Source organism: Cuculus canorus, chromosome 4 (genome assembly GCF_017976375.1).
Source record: "Cuculus canorus isolate bCucCan1 chromosome 4, bCucCan1.pri, whole genome shotgun sequence".
Taxonomy (NCBI): Eukaryota; Metazoa; Chordata; class Aves; order Cuculiformes; family Cuculidae; genus Cuculus; species Cuculus canorus.
The window spans coordinates 44870001-44889399 of NC_071404.1; the positions used below are offsets into that span (position 1 = coordinate 44870001).

The 19399-nt window shown below is 35.5% G+C and overlaps 1 protein-coding gene across 5 annotated transcripts in view; it reads right to left on the reverse strand.

Annotated features, from left to right (window-relative positions):
- Positions 1-19399, reverse strand: part of GRIA2 (glutamate ionotropic receptor AMPA type subunit 2) — a 96310-nt gene that overhangs the window by 11737 nt on the left and 65174 nt on the right. For all 5 annotated transcript variants that reach the window (XR_008449589.1, XM_009565712.2, XM_009565713.2 and 2 more), the window contains exons 7-12: positions 17447-17614; positions 17082-17186; positions 16259-16369; positions 14923-15129; positions 14055-14425; positions 10343-10541 (exon numbers count right to left, since the gene is read on the reverse strand). Coding sequence is in view for 4 of the 5 variants with exons in the window: in XM_009565712.2 (XP_009564007.1) it covers positions 10343-10541; positions 14055-14425; positions 14923-15129; positions 16259-16369; positions 17082-17186; positions 17447-17614 (1161 nt within the window). In the remaining variant the exon portion in view is untranslated. The remainder of the gene's footprint in view (positions 1-10342; positions 10542-14054; positions 14426-14922; positions 15130-16258; positions 16370-17081; positions 17187-17446; positions 17615-19399) is intronic.

Genomic DNA, 19399 nt, shown 5'->3' on the forward strand with positions numbered 1-19399 from the left:
TATGTTATTTTTAGGCAAGTGCATTACCCAATATTAAAAGACAGCAGCACTTAAATTCTCTTTTGCTATTAATATTATGCTGTCATTGTATATATGGCTTTTTGGATTTGTTATAATTGTTAATGAATTCAAGAAAACAGTGCTACCTTCCCTTTATTAGAGGTGTGCTAGATTAAAAGATAAGGTCTATATGCAAACGTCAGTAAAATATTCATCAGAAATTCCCACTCAAACATGATCTTCTTTTTGACAGCTCTCTGCAGCTATTCATTATGCAAACGAGAGGTGAGCTGAAATGTGTCAGTGGCACTAGAAAACTTCAGATTGCTCCACAGAGGAAACTAACATTGCTGTGAAACCTGAAGGGAATGTTAATAGTGAGGCACGTGTTTCACGGTTGCTCTTATTTGTAATATTCCACATGCCTCAACAACTCAAGTCAGCAGGTCAGGGATTTCTTTCAGGAAGACTGTTACCTGAAGTACATTTCTTGAGCTTTAACCAATTGGTAGTTATAACTATAAGTGGCAGTTTTAACTACCAATTGATTGTTATATTTTAACCTGGAAAAAAATAGAGGAAACCAATATTTGCTACCTACATGTCACCAAAAAGGAAGCACAGTTATCAAAGAAATAGCAGACAAAATAGGACACATGACAAGTCACAGTAAATAGCAACTGCCAGTTGCAAAGAGTATATGAAGTTAGATTTCTCATATTGTCACATACAGTATAATGCTAATAAAGAACTAAGAAAACATATTTTTTTATCATCTCCTAAGTAAGCTGAGTAGAAAACCTAAATGTGCTAACATTTCACATTTTATGTTGTCTCATAAAAATATCTTTGTAGCTGATAATCAACCCTAAATGTATTTCTTAAAAAGACAATCTAAATCATTATGTGAAGCAGGCAAAAAGCTACTGCCAAATTTAATACTATGTTGCATGTAACTCAGCTATTACATTTCTTCTATAGAAAACCAAGACCATTTGGTTTTGTAGTTAGTATGTCTGTTAGATATTATTATATGTGCAAGTTACTAAATTTGTATTATAATAAAATGTATTAAAGCACTTCTCTACTAGAGAAATCTCGTAACATACACTTCAAAACTGCAATTCTCCTCTAAATATAACATCTACAGTCATACCATTTAAAAAATAAATTAATAAAATATAAAAGCATCAGTAATGCTCTCACTACCTCTCAAGGCTTCACTGTTCTTGTAGTACAGCATTATCATTTTCCCAGACTTACCATTATTTTTTGTCCAGAATCTAGTGTAGGAAGATTTTCAGGCTCAGATTTTTCCACGGTCTCTCTACGTCTACTAGTATTCAAATTGTGGTAGTACTAAGAGACACTGAAAGCTTTCTAACATGTAAACATTCCAGCTATTACCAGAATCTACATGTACATCAGCACAGCTGGCTTTTTGAAAGTTCCCTTGCAGATCTGTTGTGGCATATCCTGGTCTATTTATCTACACATACTCAGTATACCCACCGATATCAGAAGGGTTGGATATATTCAGCATGACCAGAATGAATGAGAAAAAGAACTGTGTGCTGAAGGTTTAGTAGGTTTTTCTGTTTCTCGAAACACCTGCCATATTTTGTATGCACTATTTTTGTTCCATCCAAGAAGATCCTTAAAAATATGATCCTAAAAAACAGTGGAATCCTAAATACTGGTATATTGTACCATCTTTGAAAAGCCAGTACACAAAGTTCACCACTGCTGTTTACCATAAGATATCAGTAAAAATCCAAATCGCAGTTTTCTCTGCCTGTAATTTTCCCTGATAGATATAGGATAGATACGAGTGAGTCCTCTAACAGATAGCAAATGGCATTCCATGCCTGAAAGAGACTTCCACCTGCAGATCCAAGTCAGTCAGGTCATTTAATACCTGACAGACTCTATCAACACCAGAGCATATATTTCTATCGTATGTCCCTGGGTCCTGCTGCTGTTGCTCACTTCCCTGGAAGTAGAGCTACCAATGTTTAGCTCTGCAGGGTGCTCAATCTCCTCCTTCCCACTCAGCCCACTCAGGCTTGGACTCAAAAGTCCTCAGCCTCATATGAAGGAGTTTCATCTTCACTGAAGTCTCATTCTCTAAAGTTACTCTCTAATTAAACCCAGATGCTCCCCCTCATTCCCATCATGGGTTAACACTCATTCTTACACTGTTGTTTCCTGGTTTATTAAAATTAACTTTTACAGGTTTTGAGATATATATATATATGTGTGTGTGTGTGTAAGTAACAGGTATAGCAAAGTCCTGCCTATTTCATTCAGACTCAAAAATAAAAAGCAGCTTCCCATTTCCCCATCACTTCACAGAAATCTGATCACAGTAGGTAAGTGGGAAGGTTGAGGGAAGTCCCATGACAGAGTACTGGACAGTAACAGATAAAGGCACAAGGCATGTAATTCCAACACGGTCAAGTGCTAAGAAGAAACTTCCCACTAGATGGCTCACAGGGTCCTTGTTGTATAAGTGCAGGTGGAAATACCTGACCCAACAGCCATGGAAACAAAAAAACATCACCAGAAAATAGCACTCAGAATTTGCCACAGCCACACAGTCCTCTGCTGCCATGCATCACGCCGGAATTTGTACAGCTCAGTCTTGATCCCTACCTAGTCCTTGACCTTGTCTAGACTCATGAAATATAAGAAGAGCAACAAGCCACTACCTAGGGGATACTTGTTACTTCTAAGGTTTTTGTTTCTGTTGCTACACAATATATTTAATAATACATTCTTTTGGAACTGTGTCATTTTATTTCCCTCATTATTTTGTTTTCAGAATTTATCTGTTATTTGAAAGGTAGAACTAAATGATGTAGAAAAAGGCAATGTTAAGAGACCTTCATCGAGCATTCTGTGCATGCACACATACATTAATTCATAAAATCAACATTATCTGATAGTTAAAAAAAAGCATGTACTTATCCAAATTCAAATACACCGTGGAAAAAGATAGCACATTACATTGTTATTTGAGTTTGGCCAGTCCTATAGTTGACCATGTATTTTATACATGTGAAAACCAACTGCCTTTTGAATAGAATGCAGTCATCAGCAACAGCAGACTAAACCATGAGGAAAGAGAATTCTTAAGTTACTGTGGCTGATTGGGATTGCAAGGTGACACTACAGTGTGTGAAATGTTAAAAGCTAATGATAGCTTTGATATTTCAGTCATAGCTTTGGTATTTCAGTCAACATCAGCATCACAGTACGAATGACTAATATTCAAAATAAACACTTTTTCTCCCATTACTTACCACTTGTTTGAAAATACAGCAATGTACAAAAGTGCACCAGGAGCTAACAAGGTTTTTTTTTTTTGTATCATGTCACCGCTGAGCATTTTGACCATGAAAATTATTATTACTACAAAGTATACATCCTACTTAAATGTAAAATACTGTTTTCATTAAGAAACTAATTAGGAAATTAAATTATGCAAAGCTTTATCAAATTAATTAACTGTATTTTGTGGGTCATCGGATAACTTTTCAATTTTGCCAAAGACCTACTATTCTTAAAACTGGGGTACTACAACTAGCGTGTCTTTGACAGAAATAGCTCCTCAAACTACTAACATTCTCCTAGCTCGTGATCTTGTACTGTAGCTCAGAACTTTAATTCTCTAATACGGTTTGTGTAACCACCTTGTTGATCTTCCATACTGAATAAAAGGACAGGACTTGGTATTGTCAATAGTAGCTAAAAAGTGTAACAACAAATCAATCTTACCAATTTACACAGTAAATCAGTTATTGATATATCCAAAAAACACAGAGAGGACAAAATCAGCTTTTCAGCCTCTTTAGCTCAAGATGAAGTACTTTAAAACACTTAATGTTGCTTATATGGGAGGAACACTTAAGGTGCATGAAAGCTCAAAGAGATGGAAGATCTAAATTTTGTAATATAATGCTAATTTTATTCAGTACTGGTAAAAATAAGTTGCATGTTCTTAAGATGCAGTTTTATGGCTTTTCAGTTCCATTACTTAACTGAACTACTTAAAATATCTTTAATACACTTGGTCTTATTAATAAAAGTTGTAAAACATTTTACCTCAAGATCTTATTAATAAAAAGCCTGCTTACAATAATCCTATCTAAGACTGTGTAAGACAAGGACCTTATGTCACCATCATATTCATCAGGTGATTCGAAGAGTTAAGTGTTCAAGAAGGCTTGTCTTACAAAGGGTTGTAAGTTTCAAGACCATTTAACTGCTTTTAAAATACTTGCTGAAATGACTCCTCTGAGACTTATGAATTTCAATTTCAATAGAATCAAAATAGCTCCCCATCATTCAACATATTCTACAAATCAAAGCAGACCATTTCAATCTCATTTCATGAAAAACTCAGATAAATGCCACAAACTAATTTACACAATGATGAGCTAAATCCATCTGTTCTTTTTTAAGTGCTGGTTGCAAGGAAAATCCTCTGTTCACTCCTAGAAGTAACTTTACTGTAATAAATCTACTGATAGAGGGACAGTTTTACTACAGTCATGATGCAGTATCTACTAATACAGCTCTGCTGTGTAATACAAATATGGGTTTGTAAGCAGGATCTTGATTTGATCAAGGAAACCTGATAACATAAAGAAAAGATGATGTCATTTAAACTGAGCTGCAAAAAACACCGAACAGTAGCAGATTTTCACACCTCATGGGTGAAAAAAGAATGAGAGAAAGGGAAGCATATCTGCGGTGTGGTGGGAAGAAACACACAAAAAAGAGGCAGTCTACACACACGATCATAATCTAACTGTATACTTCAGCTTTGGTTTTGATGAGCTGAAAGTAAGAGAAGAATAAGTAATAGGAATGGGGGTACAGAAATGGAAATGATCAAAATAAGATGGATGCAAAACAAAAAAGAAATTATTGTATCCATACCGGGGGAGAGGGGAAAAACTAAATCCCAAAACACAAAAGCACTTTCGCAAGGAATCACTGTTCTGAAGTGAATTGCAGGTCCTATTCCTGCTCTCTAGAATCACAAACATGCTGTCTGAAGAGTATTTAAAGTAACTACCACTCTCTTCATCTAAACTGCAAAGCATGCACAGCTTCAGATGATATTTTAGAAGCTTCAGATGATATTTTTTTGAGTGAAAACATTTTGAAACAGATATTACTAGGATTTGGAGGAAAGGAAATTAACATATCAAAACACATCAAGCCAGACAATGAGAAATCATTTGTTACATACAAGAAGTGGAAAATTCTGAGCACTACAATGATAGAATTGAAACAAAACTTTCTAGCTCAAAAGCATGGTCCAGCACTTTGGGACCGATAAGAAAATCTGCAATAAAACTGAAAACCTTCAGCTGATAATAAGAAAAGAAATTAAAATCTATTGCTATGATCAAAATCATTAGCAGAAAACAGTGTGATACAACTGGGAAAAGTTATTTCCAGAAAAGAGAAATATTAATGCCTTTGTACAAGCACTGCTGTGATGCATATACCTCTGTTTATCTACATTCAGGAGCAATTCAAACTACAACACACACACACGTATGCATGTGTGCTCAGGAAAAACTTCACACTTGCTCTGTATTAATGCCATTAGGAACAAAAGAACCCAGAAGGAAAAAATCTACATAATAATTATTAGTGTTTTAGTAACAATGAATGACAAATTTAGACTGGAAAATAAAAGAATGGTTCCAACTGTTACAAGTGTACTATTATGGAATGGTCTGCCCCCAGGACCAGTGCAAACAGAATTTATACTCATTTATACTTACTTTAGAGAGTATCAATTTACAAAATAAATTACACAACACTGGAGAATCTTCAAGCTATACTGCTGAAAATTATTTTTTACTCAGCACAAAATTACCTACTACACACATCATACTTTGGTCAGAACATAAGAAAACTTGACAAAAACTTTAGGGCAATCTTTCCATTATCTCAATGCTCAGATCTGCCTCTTCACAGTACTTCAGCAATGCAACTTTTTTTCCTGTTAAAACTTCAAAAGCCAAACCCATACTCTAATCCTATTTCCTTCAGAGATTCATGAAATGCCAGTCCTATAGCCCCTGCCTCTTAAGGTACTGAGCAGAGTTGATGGTAAAAGTTACAGAAGATTTCGTAACTGAGTCTTATCTCCTTTGCCTTTCAAAGGCTTCTGTGGAGCTGTCAAAATTTAACTCTGGAAACGTATGTTCTATAATTCTTCTACATCTCAAACTTCAAAAAATGAGGCTGAAGTATGATTCATAACTTTTTACCTCAATTCCATTTAAAAAAAGTGTTTCTTATTTTCTTAGTCATTTTAGAGATTTGCTAAGCTTTGAATATGAGCACAAAGACAGACAGAGGTTCATAGGCAGACTGCTGTATGCTTTCTCTATTTTTACATCACCCCTTGTAATACAATCATCAATTTAAATACCTTTATGAGATAAAAAAATATTTCAAAGTACTCATAAATCTAAAGGCACTGGAACACGTTGAAGATCCTCAGAAATGACAGCAATACTAATCTTCAGGCCAAATTTTCTTTGCCTCCCATGACAGAAGCAGGAGAAATGACTCAAGGGGTCTTGTCAGCTCTTATGTTTGTTGCTGGCTTTTCACTATGGAAGAGGACTTCCTTATAAGACAGCAAGGATTATCACATCCTGATGGCATTCCTCCCATGCCCAAATTTTATCCTGGAACTCATGCCTCATAACAAGAATAAGCAACTCCTGCGTAGTCTTTCAGTGAAAGCTAAAGAATACTTCTTTGTTATGAGGCAGTTCTGCTTGCTTTTATTTTGGCACAGCACCTACTCTTAAAGGCCACCAAAACAGTTAGAACAAAACAGATTGGTCTGTGCATGTCATGCTGTACCAAAAACAGGTACATACAAACAAATTTTAAACAAAAAAATAACGCAGATAGAACATAAATTAGTTAATTACCGCGCTGCACATATTACTTTTCTTTTTGAGTTGTCTTCTTACCTTACACATAGGACTAGTTATAATTCATCTTTTAAAATAGAAAAAAAAGGTAGCATGATTGTCTATCAGGTTTGTATGTAGGAATATAGCTGGGCATACAACAAAAACCTGATTAACTTTTAAAAGCAATTAGCTTTTGTTCTCTTTGTTTCAGTTTGATATTAATGTTGGTGGAAAGCAGGTGGAAAACATGGAAATGTTCCAGTGAATGTTAAGCTTGTATACTTACATATTTGTACTTTCTATCTTCCAGTACCACAACCCATGAAAGTAAGCAAAGCAACATCAGGAGTCAACAGAATACTCAAAATTAATTCCTGCAGTGTTAGGTGAGCAGTACTCTGTCTTCTTGGGTTAATGACATTTTTTTCCCCTTCAAAGTTCAACTATGTGTCTTGGCTAATGCATACATCAATTCTGTCTACAGCAGCTGCTGAGAAATCACTGAAGGTAATAATACTGAGTGACTGTGGATAGTGTCAATGGTACGTTCCAGAGTGATGAATTCCACTGTCCCACCATTTACTGCTCCATGAAGTAGTTATCTGTGATCTGACAATTAGATAGATGATGTGCCTATACAAGATTGACTGAAATGACTCTTGGATCTTCCAAGCTGTGCTTGCAGTCCTATTACCATTCTCATCACTACAATCTACTCCCGATGTGAGAAAAACAATGCACTTCCGGAAAACCACAGCCACACACATTTTCTTTAATGTTTTGCCCATTATTTAACATTGTAAACCCAAGAGAAAACACAACAGCAATGTACTATATATTACTGTACAGGCTTTCTGCTTCCCTTAGAAATCTAAAAGCACTATCCCTAAAAAAGAGGCACTAGTAAGTATCAGAAGTGGTAAGTATCCCAACGCAGTGGAACAGAACCCTGAAGACTTGGATCATACAGTTCTGTTAGTGGCAACTTTGAGAGCTCCTGAGAAAAAATACTACACATTCTGGTATTTACAAATAAATAGTCAAGAGACCTGATGGATCTGCTATTAAAGAAAAAATTTGTATTTATAATCTTAGCAATAAGAAGTAATAGTTTCCTGCTGATGTTTACTGTTAAAAATGTTTAATGTTTAAATACTGTTAAATACATTATTTCTGCACTGATATTTTTGACACAGGATGTAACAAGCTTCTGCCCCTCATCTTAAAGCAGCATTAGGACATAAGAGTACAGTGCCTTTTCATCCCTTGTTCTCAGTTATATTTCTAGATCCCTAATTTTGTGCAGTTCCAGGAATTAAGGCTCAACTACTGAATATTTAGATTCAGTATACATCCCGTTAACAGAAAACAAACTTGCAAGTAATGCCACTTCTTGAAGAGGCAGAAGACTAACTGTGAGTAAAACCCAAATGTGTCTTTTAATTCATGACAGTCACAGAAAAAAAGCCATTCCATTTTTAAATTGCTGCTAGAAAAATATTCAAGTAGCTTCCAGCTGTTCAAAGAATTTAAGTCTAATTTCAGGTCATATAAAAATCACACATCCACTCCAATCCAGCCACCATGCAGAAATACTCCGGTGAAATTTGAGTCTCCTTAGTGCTAAAGACTGCTATTCACATAGCCTTCAGCAGAGAGAGTTTCATTCTTGAAACTTGAGTTTCAGGCCTCCTAGAAAGAAATTCTGACAGCTGTTATTTCTAGGAAAATAACTGGGCAAGTTTAGGTGTTTTTCAGCAAGTAGAAGATAGAGCCATCAGGCTGAGAAGCTGCGCTACACACAGTGCACCAACTTGTTTGTAACAGAAATTGCTAAGAAGGAATTTCCAGAGAGAACTTTAGCCTTGTTTGTGCAGAGCCAAAGCTGATTTAACAAAAGGTGAAGAATATGCCCTCACAAAGCCTTCACCTGATTTTTACAAGAAGTCATTAATGCAGAGGTACTCACCAGAAACACTAGTTTTGTGTAAGCGTAATTGGACAGAAGTATATATGTGCTAAGAGCACAAAAACTACATACTGATGCATGCAGATACAAACATTTTTTGTTTTAAAAGAAAGCTTAAAAATCTCTAAAGAGAAACTATTCACAAGAACTCACTGTTGGTCCACATTTAATTCTCAGTACAGCCATGATCTAAAAGGTGTATACTCACAAAAGCAGAAATGCATGCTTGTATGCTTTTAGATGTTTCTCAATGCTCATAGTACAAACCTGATCTCATTTTTACTACCTTATACACCTGATGTTTTACACCTTTTCACTTAGCCAACAGGAATATGATCATCATCAGGTCTTATTACTGGACCTATCATCAAAATCTGAAAATAATGCTACAGTTGAAACAAATATGGTTCCTATCTAGCACATTACCAGTTGGGTATGCATTACAGTATTTGGTGAAAACTATAAGCTAGAAGTTACTGCTCTGACTATACAGCACACAAAAATATATCTGTGAGAACGTTTTTCATTTCACTTTCATGTCAGGCTGTTTCAAATGTAAACATAATACTTATAACTATTTTAAACCACATTTTGTTTAAAAGTAACAATCACCATCCACTGAAAAGCATGAAAACAATAGGTTTTTCGTATTTGTGGCATTTCAGATCCACTTTCATCTTACAGTGAGAGACACAGAGCGTACAGACAAGGCAAAACAGTCACGCTGTTTTTCTCAGCAGCCTTAGTGTCTCACTCATTTGGTGGATGGATTTCACCATGTTAGGTGGTTTCTGAAGGGCGGCCTGTGACTAACACATGGCAAGTCTCACACATTTTTAAAACTGTAATATGCAGAGGTAGAAGGTGAGGACTGACAGGCTTCCAAGGCATTACTGTAACGCAAATAGAAGTAGTAACTGTTTTCAAAAGCAGGTATGCATCTATCTCCTACAGTAGCCAGTAGGTTTGTATCATATTCCACATGTGCAAGGCTGATAAATCATGTGAAATACTTCTTCAAACATGATGACTGTGGACTTTCCCACATCCCACTGTGTGACTATCTAAAATACAGCACAGCTGTTAAATAGCCTTGTTAGCACCTCTCTTACAACTTACGCAACTAAAATTAACTCACCTCTCTGAATATACATTGTTTTTCACTTTGCAGTGGAATACTCTTTAAGTAATCCCTTACAGCCGTTTTTGCCTTGAGATGTATGACTTTCACTTTTATATACGGAAAATAAAATGCAACAATAATGAATAAACAAAAACACTTATACTTGCAAGTTAGGCTGCACATATCACATTTTATAGCAACTTTTTAATAAAGCCTAAGGAAAACACATTTACATGATTGAAGACCTATTCAAAATAAAACAGAAATCTAAAAAGTAGAAATTCTTACCCTAAAAAACTCTTTAGTGGAGCCAGAATCTAACGTCCCATAAGCAATTTCTGTTTGCTTGGAAAGATCCTCTGCACTTTCAATGGGAGACACCATCCTCTCAACCGTCAGGAAGGCAGCTAAGTTAGCCGTGTAGGATGAGATTATGATGAGGGTAAAGAACCACCACACACCTCCAACAATGCGACCAGACAGGGATCTAATAACAAGTATTAAATGGATTTGTAAAGTGAAATGAAAGTCCTATAAAGCAACACATATTATCAGTTTTATGCAAATGATGCATTATACTATGTCTTGTAGCACAGCTCTGCATACTAATCAGATGGGAAATCAAGGCATAGTCCACTACACCTCCTGGACTTCGCTGAAATTAGGACTCCAGAGTTTACTTTAGGGAGTTTTAGTGATTCAGTTCTTCAAAGTTCAGAACACCCTGAAAGGAAACCACTCCCATCATAATGTGCTCCATTTAACACATAAGCTTGTAGCACCATCTGAAGTGAATGTATGATATTATGAAAAGAATCAAACAAAATCAGTGAAACAGTGCTTTCAGATAAACCAGTATACACATAAAAATCAGGTGGCTTTAGCTTGCTTATTTTCCTCAGACATTGAGACAAAGACTGATTTCCACAAAACAATGGCTTATGCTGCTGTGGACAATCTATACTGAGAAACAAATAGCATTATTTGCAATAAAACCTACCCCAGGGAATATCGATAAACTAAAAAGTGCACACAACTTTTGAAAGATACAAGCATTTAACGAACTGAGGACTGGACATGAAACAATCAGTGATAATATAGAAAAAAGGTGAAGAGGATATATTTTTAAATAATAATAATTTGATGGTTTTAACTGCAGCGGGTGACTCTTTGGATCTTTGTTTTGCATTTCCTGCTCAAGAAGAGAGAAGAAAAGAGAACTCAAGAAAATATATAAAACAATATAAGGCACATAACTAGACAAATTCAATCACTTCCAATATTAGAAAACTAACAGAACAGAAATATTAATATTGCCATTATTATCAAACTTGCCATTTCTTCAAGATCCTTTGAAGTTTGAAATTGCTTACTACTTTGTTTCCAAACTAGACCTTATAGGAATACATAATTCACTCAATAATTCTGCTACATGAAAGTCAAGTCAGATAAGGTCCAGAATATGTTATCAAAAAAGGACCATAGAAAAGAAATTATTTCAAGTTCCTTCTATAATGAGATGTGTTCTGTAAATGTGCTTTCTGTCACCTTTGGAAAAAATATTACAAACTTATTTTGACCTAGAGTTAATCCAAATATAAAATAATTCTGCAAGTGAAAGATTTAATTTTATGATAAATATATGTTTGCAATGTAAAATCTCTGGCACTGTGTATTTAATAACTGGCAATGTTATGGCACTTTATACTATATTGATGACACCTGCTATAAACAACAATAATCTTCAAAAGCCCATGATCCATCAGCAAAGTTGCCACTGACTATGTTAAAAAAGGAATAAGCTCAATGCCAACCCAGACACTATGCTCCCACATGACATTTTTATAAGTAAATTTTTGGGGTGTCTCTGTATTCAAAATTTTCTCTTAAGGTCTGTCCCAGCTAAATAAATTATTTCCTTTTTTAATGTATAGTTTGAAAAATTTCTAAAGACTGATAATTATAGACACCCACACTTTATAAGCACCTCATTCATCAGATTATTAAATACTAAAATAAAAACTTCTGTAGCACAATTACCTAAATTTCTGCATCACATTTTATATTTAGAAATTATATAGCAGTACTGAGAGTACATTCACGTTTCAAAAAAGTTGAATCGAAGTTTGCTATAAGTCATCGTTAACATATAATACAGCACTCTGTTCTACTCTACTCTACTGTTTCAGCGCTATCCATGACAGCACATGGGGAGGGCTATTGTAGACCAGTTCCCAAGTGAGTCAGGAAGCCCTAGTTACTGTCTACTTTAAAATTCTTACTGTGCTTGTAATTTTTATTAGAGAAATTATAATAGTGTAAAAATTACTTTCACAAACGTATTTTGATGATGCATGTAGATATTCCTTTTCATATCTGGTCTGATCCCTTTGCAGGGAATTCAAATTCCATAGTGATAATTTTGGTGCAGACCCAAAAATAACAGGTGTTTTCAGCCCTTTTTACAATAAACAGGTAATACAGGAACTAACCCCTCTCCTAAAAGTATGTTTACAATGTAATAAAGTGCTGTTGAACACTTACTGAAACTAAACCTTGACTCTTGAAAATGATCCAAGTTTCATGCACTTTTTATGACCATTTACTATCATAACTCTTACATCACCTTTGAAAAGTTATCAAACTGTGCACAACAACTGTCATGCTTTAATAGCCAGTAAAATAATAATTATGAAATCATTATTCTACCATGGCCTTGATTCAATAAAAATAATTTTGTAGCTAATAGAGGACTTTGCAGACAACTAAACCTGTGAAGTGTGCAATCGATAAAAAAAACCCCACAGGACTGAAATTAACACAGCTTCTCATGACCTGAAACAATTTGCTCTTTCCTCACTGCCTCATTTCTTGTATATAGTTCTTACTGTGTTATGTGCCACATGCACCACATCTTTCATCATAAAGGCTGGCATACCTCAGCCTTTACACAGAATTGCTGAAGTTCTCACACAATCAATGCTATTTCCACAGCAGAACAACTTGAAAACCTGCTGTTGCCATTTGGGATGGACGACTTATATCCAAGAAGCACTCCTTTGGTGTGATTTATTTTGCACACTAACCACTCAACTCATTATAAATTGACCTGTTCTCTGTCTTACTTTAGGATGTCTAGAAGAAAGTTAAATTGCTTAGTATAATTAGGTAGATCTTCTAAATTGACTTCCTTAGCTGCCCTATTTCATTTGTTATTATAGTTCCTTCAAGTAGCAAGTAGATATTTACCTATTGCCTACCTACTTACCACTTTGCTGAATCGAGGCTAGAAGCACTTGTGCACAAGGGAAATAAAATATTTAATGAGCTGCAAAGGAATTAACTGCTTTACAATTGTCCCTAATAAAGCAGGTGAAAATCCATGAGGAGTTAAGCATTTATAAACTGGACCTCCAAATTCACTGTAGTGATTTCCTCTGTGACTTTTCTAGAACTAGGCCATGGAACAGCAGTTTTTTGCAACTATTCACACGAAATCAGAGCCATCATATGACTTTTATTTCAGTTCAAGACTGTCCTGTAGAAAAACAGTGAGTTAATAACAGTGTTATAATATATAATGCGTTTTAGAGGAAAAGTGCTGCCTGTGTAGTTTGTGACTAGTATGTTATCCTTTTTTCCCATTACAGTTGTTGTGAACCATATGCACTGTCAACTGTAAAATGGGAATATGCAGCAAAAACACGGTACCCCTCCAAGAAGGCATGAAATGAACCTTATGCACTTTGCAGTCTCTGCATGGTGTATATAACTTCACTTGCAAATATATGATCGATGCTAAGACAATATCGATCAAATACATCGTGACCCTATGTCACAGACAACTGCTTTTATTTCAAGGACTTTTTTTTGATTTTAGGAAGGGGAAACCCAGCAATTAATTTCTTTCCAAGGGTGAAAATATATGCACCATGAACCTCCTCTGGATGAGATGGCTGAGACCAAAAATGCACAAAGTTGAAATGAGTGAGTAACCAACCTTGGCGAAATATCGCATCCTTGCTGCATAAAGGCACCCAGGGAAAACCAGAGACTATTAAATATCCCAAATTCATTAGTTGATTCATTAGTTTGCGTTTCTCTTCCATCTTCAAACTCCTCAGTGTGCCACTCGTATGGGCTAAATCTGCTGACCAGGAATAAAACTACACTGACCCCAATGTAGGCAAAAACAATGCACATCCAGATTTCATATGCTAACGGATCAAGAAATGAAAACACTCCTGGCTTGGACTTCTGAGGCTTCTTGATCATTATTGATATCCCCAGGCTCATAAAGGGCTTTGAGAAGTCAATCACTTCTTCTCTCACCAAAGTTATAGTTAATGGAGCGATTGCAATATCGGCTTTCTGTAAAGGAAGGAAAAAAGCCAATAATAGCTAGTACAATGACCAGAACAAAGAATGGTTTAGTTTCTATTGCATTTCACAAACAGAAAACAGGACAGCAGAGACACCAGCAATATTTTTTCACCAAGCATGTCCTGTAGAGGATTTCAGAAATTTTTAGTTGAAACTCTTCTTAATGAAATATATAAAATCATGAGGTAGCATATTTCAACCTTCCCTTTTTACATATAACTTTTTAGAAGTGACATTTAAATGTGTTAGTAAAGTACCTTGCCTTTCACCTGGTCAGAAGGATGAAATATGTACTCAGTTTCCCCAACTTCATTTGCATTTAAAATCTAATTTCATGTTTACTTTCAAAATTTTTCATGCCAATACTATTTACTAACTATCAAAGAAATCAGATAATTTTCCTGTACTCTACATAGAAAACTAAACCAAATCCCACTCCTTCCACCAGTCATCTTTAACAGCTTTATTACAAAAGATTTTCTTACCCCATAAACAAGTTCTCCAACCATCCCATTCCAGATTTTCGTGTCTGCATCCCTTGCCCCATACTTGCCATCTCCAACAATTGTGAGCTTATATTTGAATCCACAGTGTTTAGCAATTTCTGTAGCTAAGTCCACACAATAGCCCTCATATCGATCGTTTCCTTCAAGCATTTCATGATTTTTCTTCATCATGACATATGGGGACTCCTGCACAGAAAAGGCCTGCCTTAGTTACTTGGTAAAGAGACAGATGTACCAATTGTGCCCTTCATAGATTAATATGTTTCCTTTAATGTGTGAAAGAAAAGACAGAAGGTAATATCTGAATCATACATGCTACGTATATGTTAGCTATTGATTATTAATGCGACATGTCCGCAACAGATTTAAAAGCTGCATTCTCCACAGTCATACACAAACAGCAATACTTACAGGTATAGTGATTCCCAGCAGTATGTTAATAATGACCATGAATGTTAACAGGAGTTAAGGATTCAGAGAAGAAAGAGTAAGTTCCAAAATCAGTTTCTTTCTCTTATACAGTTTGGATGGAAGAAGGCAAAGGCATTTAGTTGCTTTTGTTGTTGTCTTTATACAAGAAAATTCTTTCTTATTTCACAATCACATCCTTCCCCGGGGAAACACTTCCAAGCTCTCCAGGCTACATCTTTATTGAATTACTACACAAATAGGTAAGATATCTATAACTACACAGTAAAGTCCTATCATCAGCAAAAACTGGTGATGAGTCATAAATCATATTAAAGTAATGCATCTCCTCTGTTCAGTTGTTACCAAACTGTTCTTGCATTCAGTGAATTTCCTTTGCTAGTCTGTGACTTGTCCAAACTGATAAAGAAGCCGTGCAACTTACAGAAAAATGCTATTCTACGACACTAAGTAACATTATTTTCTAGACAACTGGAATACAACTTTTATTGTTTATTTTACATTTCACAAACCTGTAGCAACTACAATTCTGAAGCGCAAGAACCAGTCTCTCTGCTATCTGGCAAAATCAATTCTCTAAAACTTAACAATACGGTTCTGCCTCTCAGAAAAAGTTCCTCTCCTTTGAAAGCAGGTATTTCATTCCACTTTCAGGTCTATGAATTTCAACATTCTGTGACGTTCAGTCAATGACTGTTTTGTCTTCTACAGAACAAACATGCATGCTGAATCACATACATTCCCTTAATTTCCAGATTTTATTTATGTATAAGTAACAGGTCACAACCTCAAATAATAAAAAGACGGTATATTTAAACTAACATCATGACAAGAAACAAATCACTGTAGGACAGACTGTCTTCTGACAAAATATGAAGTTAATTACCAAAATAGTGGTGACAATAATAGTCTTATTCTCTAGTCCTGAAGATTCATTTCCAAGAGGGCCATCAAGAGGATTCACAACCATTTTGTCCACTTCACTCCAATATCCAATCTAAAGAGAGTTTATAGGATGCACAGATAACAGTAAATACGAACTTTCACAGAAAATGTAAAGTATGTTATTACTACACCCTTGATTTATGCTCACTGACAACTATTTTACCTATGAATTTACCAGTGTAAAGAATTCTATTTAGGTAGTTAAAGACTATGACAAATAGTAAAAAGATTGAACTAATGACATCTGTCCAAATTCATTTGTCTAATATACTTATACGATTTTCATGCACATATTAACAGATTTTAGTATCAGTACCACACACTGTAGGACTGAGAGGGTTATGAAATACTCCAGATTAGGAAGACATGAGAAACTGGCATTTCCTGAAAGGTTTCGAATTAGAGGAGAAAGATAATCACATTTAAAGAAACGTCACTGAAAAGCCGCATTCTGCATTTATCGTTTAGAAGCATATTTCCCCAAACACCAGCTAACAATTCAGATCAGCAAGCAAAAAAACTAGTCAACAAAACAGAAAGGAAAATACTCTTATGTAGTACTTACCAGAAATAACAACTCATTTTTGTTAGAAAGAAACAATACCTATTTTTACTTTGTTTTGCAAGACCATTGTAGAACACACCTATGAATAAACAGTATCACAACTTATGCTTTAATTAATCTACAGTGTTTAATTACCTACCTTAACTTGTTGCTTAGCATGGTAAAACCTTTAAAGACACTGTAAGACAATTCAAATTACCTTCCGAGGACCAGTACTTTTGAGTTCCATGATGTTAATTGTAAAATTGATTCTCTTTCCATTCTGATCAAACTTTATATTCCCTGTTAGACCTTCCACCTGAACCTGTACAGACAAAGATGAAAGTGGTAGAAAAAATAAGCTTGTTTCTTTTTAGAAAATGCATTTTGTATTGTAATGATTACTGATATCTCAAAACCATTCAGTTTAGACTCTTATTATCTTAGTATGAGACACTGAGGAGTTCACTTCCGCATTATTCCCAGCAAGATCCAGGCAGGTTCGGAGACTGGATGGCTTTTTTCAAGCATTTATAGAGAACTTCACACATGCACTCATCCCTGCATTCACTCCAGGGTAGCTACCTGTTTCAATGCCCTTTCTATTTCTACACCATGACCCCAGGGTACAGCTGGGTTTGCAAGACAATCTCCAGCATTTCCTCTTCTGGAGATCTCAATCCTCTGTTTACGCAAATTACGGAAAGCTTCTGTCATCACTTGAACAGCATCATAGGTCAGAGCAGATGTATACTGAAAAGAAGTGAAAATATTTAATTAAAAAACAACTTCAGCTCCACTACACTTTCCAATCCATTCAATAACCCACTAAACACAGAAACATATTAAAAATGAAAAGGATAGTAAGTTATACCTGAAATCAGACCAATTTTCCTGTTAGTTTGAGGGTCACTACCCTCTGAGGGGCATCTATAGAAATTAATGACATGCTCTCCATCAGCATGGTTAAGGGGCAGTGCTTATAAGCCTAAACTGCAGATTTACAGTTGTTTTTTGTGTGAATTATATTTCTTTCTCACTACATCTATGTAATTGTCCTGTGTGCAGATATGGCTGGAAGTCCATGAATGTGAAAAGGGGAAAAAAGAATGAATTCCCACTATTTAACTTGAGTTAGCCTCTAAAAATAATAAATTGTTCTTCTGATTACACTCTTCATGGAGATACGTTTATATACAGATCTCTAGACTACATCTCTTCCCACATAAATATATACAAATGCAAACAACATATATTTGTATATTTGTGTGTTTAACTATTATCTGTTAAATAAAAAAAACCTCAGGGGTAGCTGTTTTCAAGTATGCAATAATTTGTCAACACCATGCCAAAACAGGTTTTGGGCTGAGATGTCTGGAATGACTGGTGCCCCTCAAAAAGTAATAGAGGTGAGGCAGAGCCTCATGTCCCTAACTTGACACAATATAAGGAACTTTACAACTTCTGAGACATCACAGAAGAACCCTGTAGTCACATGCATCAGAAGATGAGGCTAACAGTCAAAAGCCATTATCTTCAGTCACTGAAAAATTTTACATTTGAACTAAATGAACAGAAACCACATGAGCATGTACACCGAAGACTTTGTTGGATAGGTTTTATGAGTCCAGAACATTGCAATTATGCCACATACAAGGGACAATTTTGGAAATATGGGCCAGAATGTAACTACTTACAGCCTTACGAATGAATGCAATGATCCCCATGAAGGCTATTAGATGCTTAAAATATATAAATTGTAAAGCAGAGAGAAATGATATATTGGCTCTTTGCTTCAATGGCTCAGACTGTAATGACAATTTTAATTAGCTAGCTCAAGTCATGCAGAAGGTTCTTGTAATTGTAACCTAGGCAGGCTCCTGAATTAAGGCCATTTTTGTATGCAACTGTTAGACCTTGGAGAGAAAGAAAAGTAAGGCGGAACCCTTTTTTTCAGACATATAATCTTACTGGGTGATTAATGTGAATGTTCTCAGGAAAGTTCTCTCAGTGACTTGTATGGAAATCTTTAAAGGGATCAGAACAGCTGAAGAATGAAGTGAAAAACTGGCTGGAGCCTATACTAACTTCTGCTGCTGGAATAGCAGTAACTGAGTGGTAGACACGGATTTGGAAAAGAGGAGAAAGTAGCAGAGAGACAAGAAAAAACCCTGACTCATTTTTGGGGTACTGACTGGCAATACTTCTTGAAGCATAGCTCTTTGCAGTACAGAAACATATTGTATCACACTACTGTTTTGAAAAAGTTTGGATACGACATTGTCATTAAACACTGAAACATACTTTGGGTAGCAGAGAAAATAAGAGCTTGAAATTGAGAAGTTATGGTGCTAATTCAGTTATTCTATGTTTCATTTGATCACTGGGATATGTTTACTGTACTGTCTCAAGAATATTATCCTTATAGTATGTAATTACTGTCTCAGACATTCAAAACTCAGTCATAAATTCAGTTTCTGCCCGGCTTTGCCTATCAGTAGATAACTGTATGTGTATACATGTCATCACACATATACA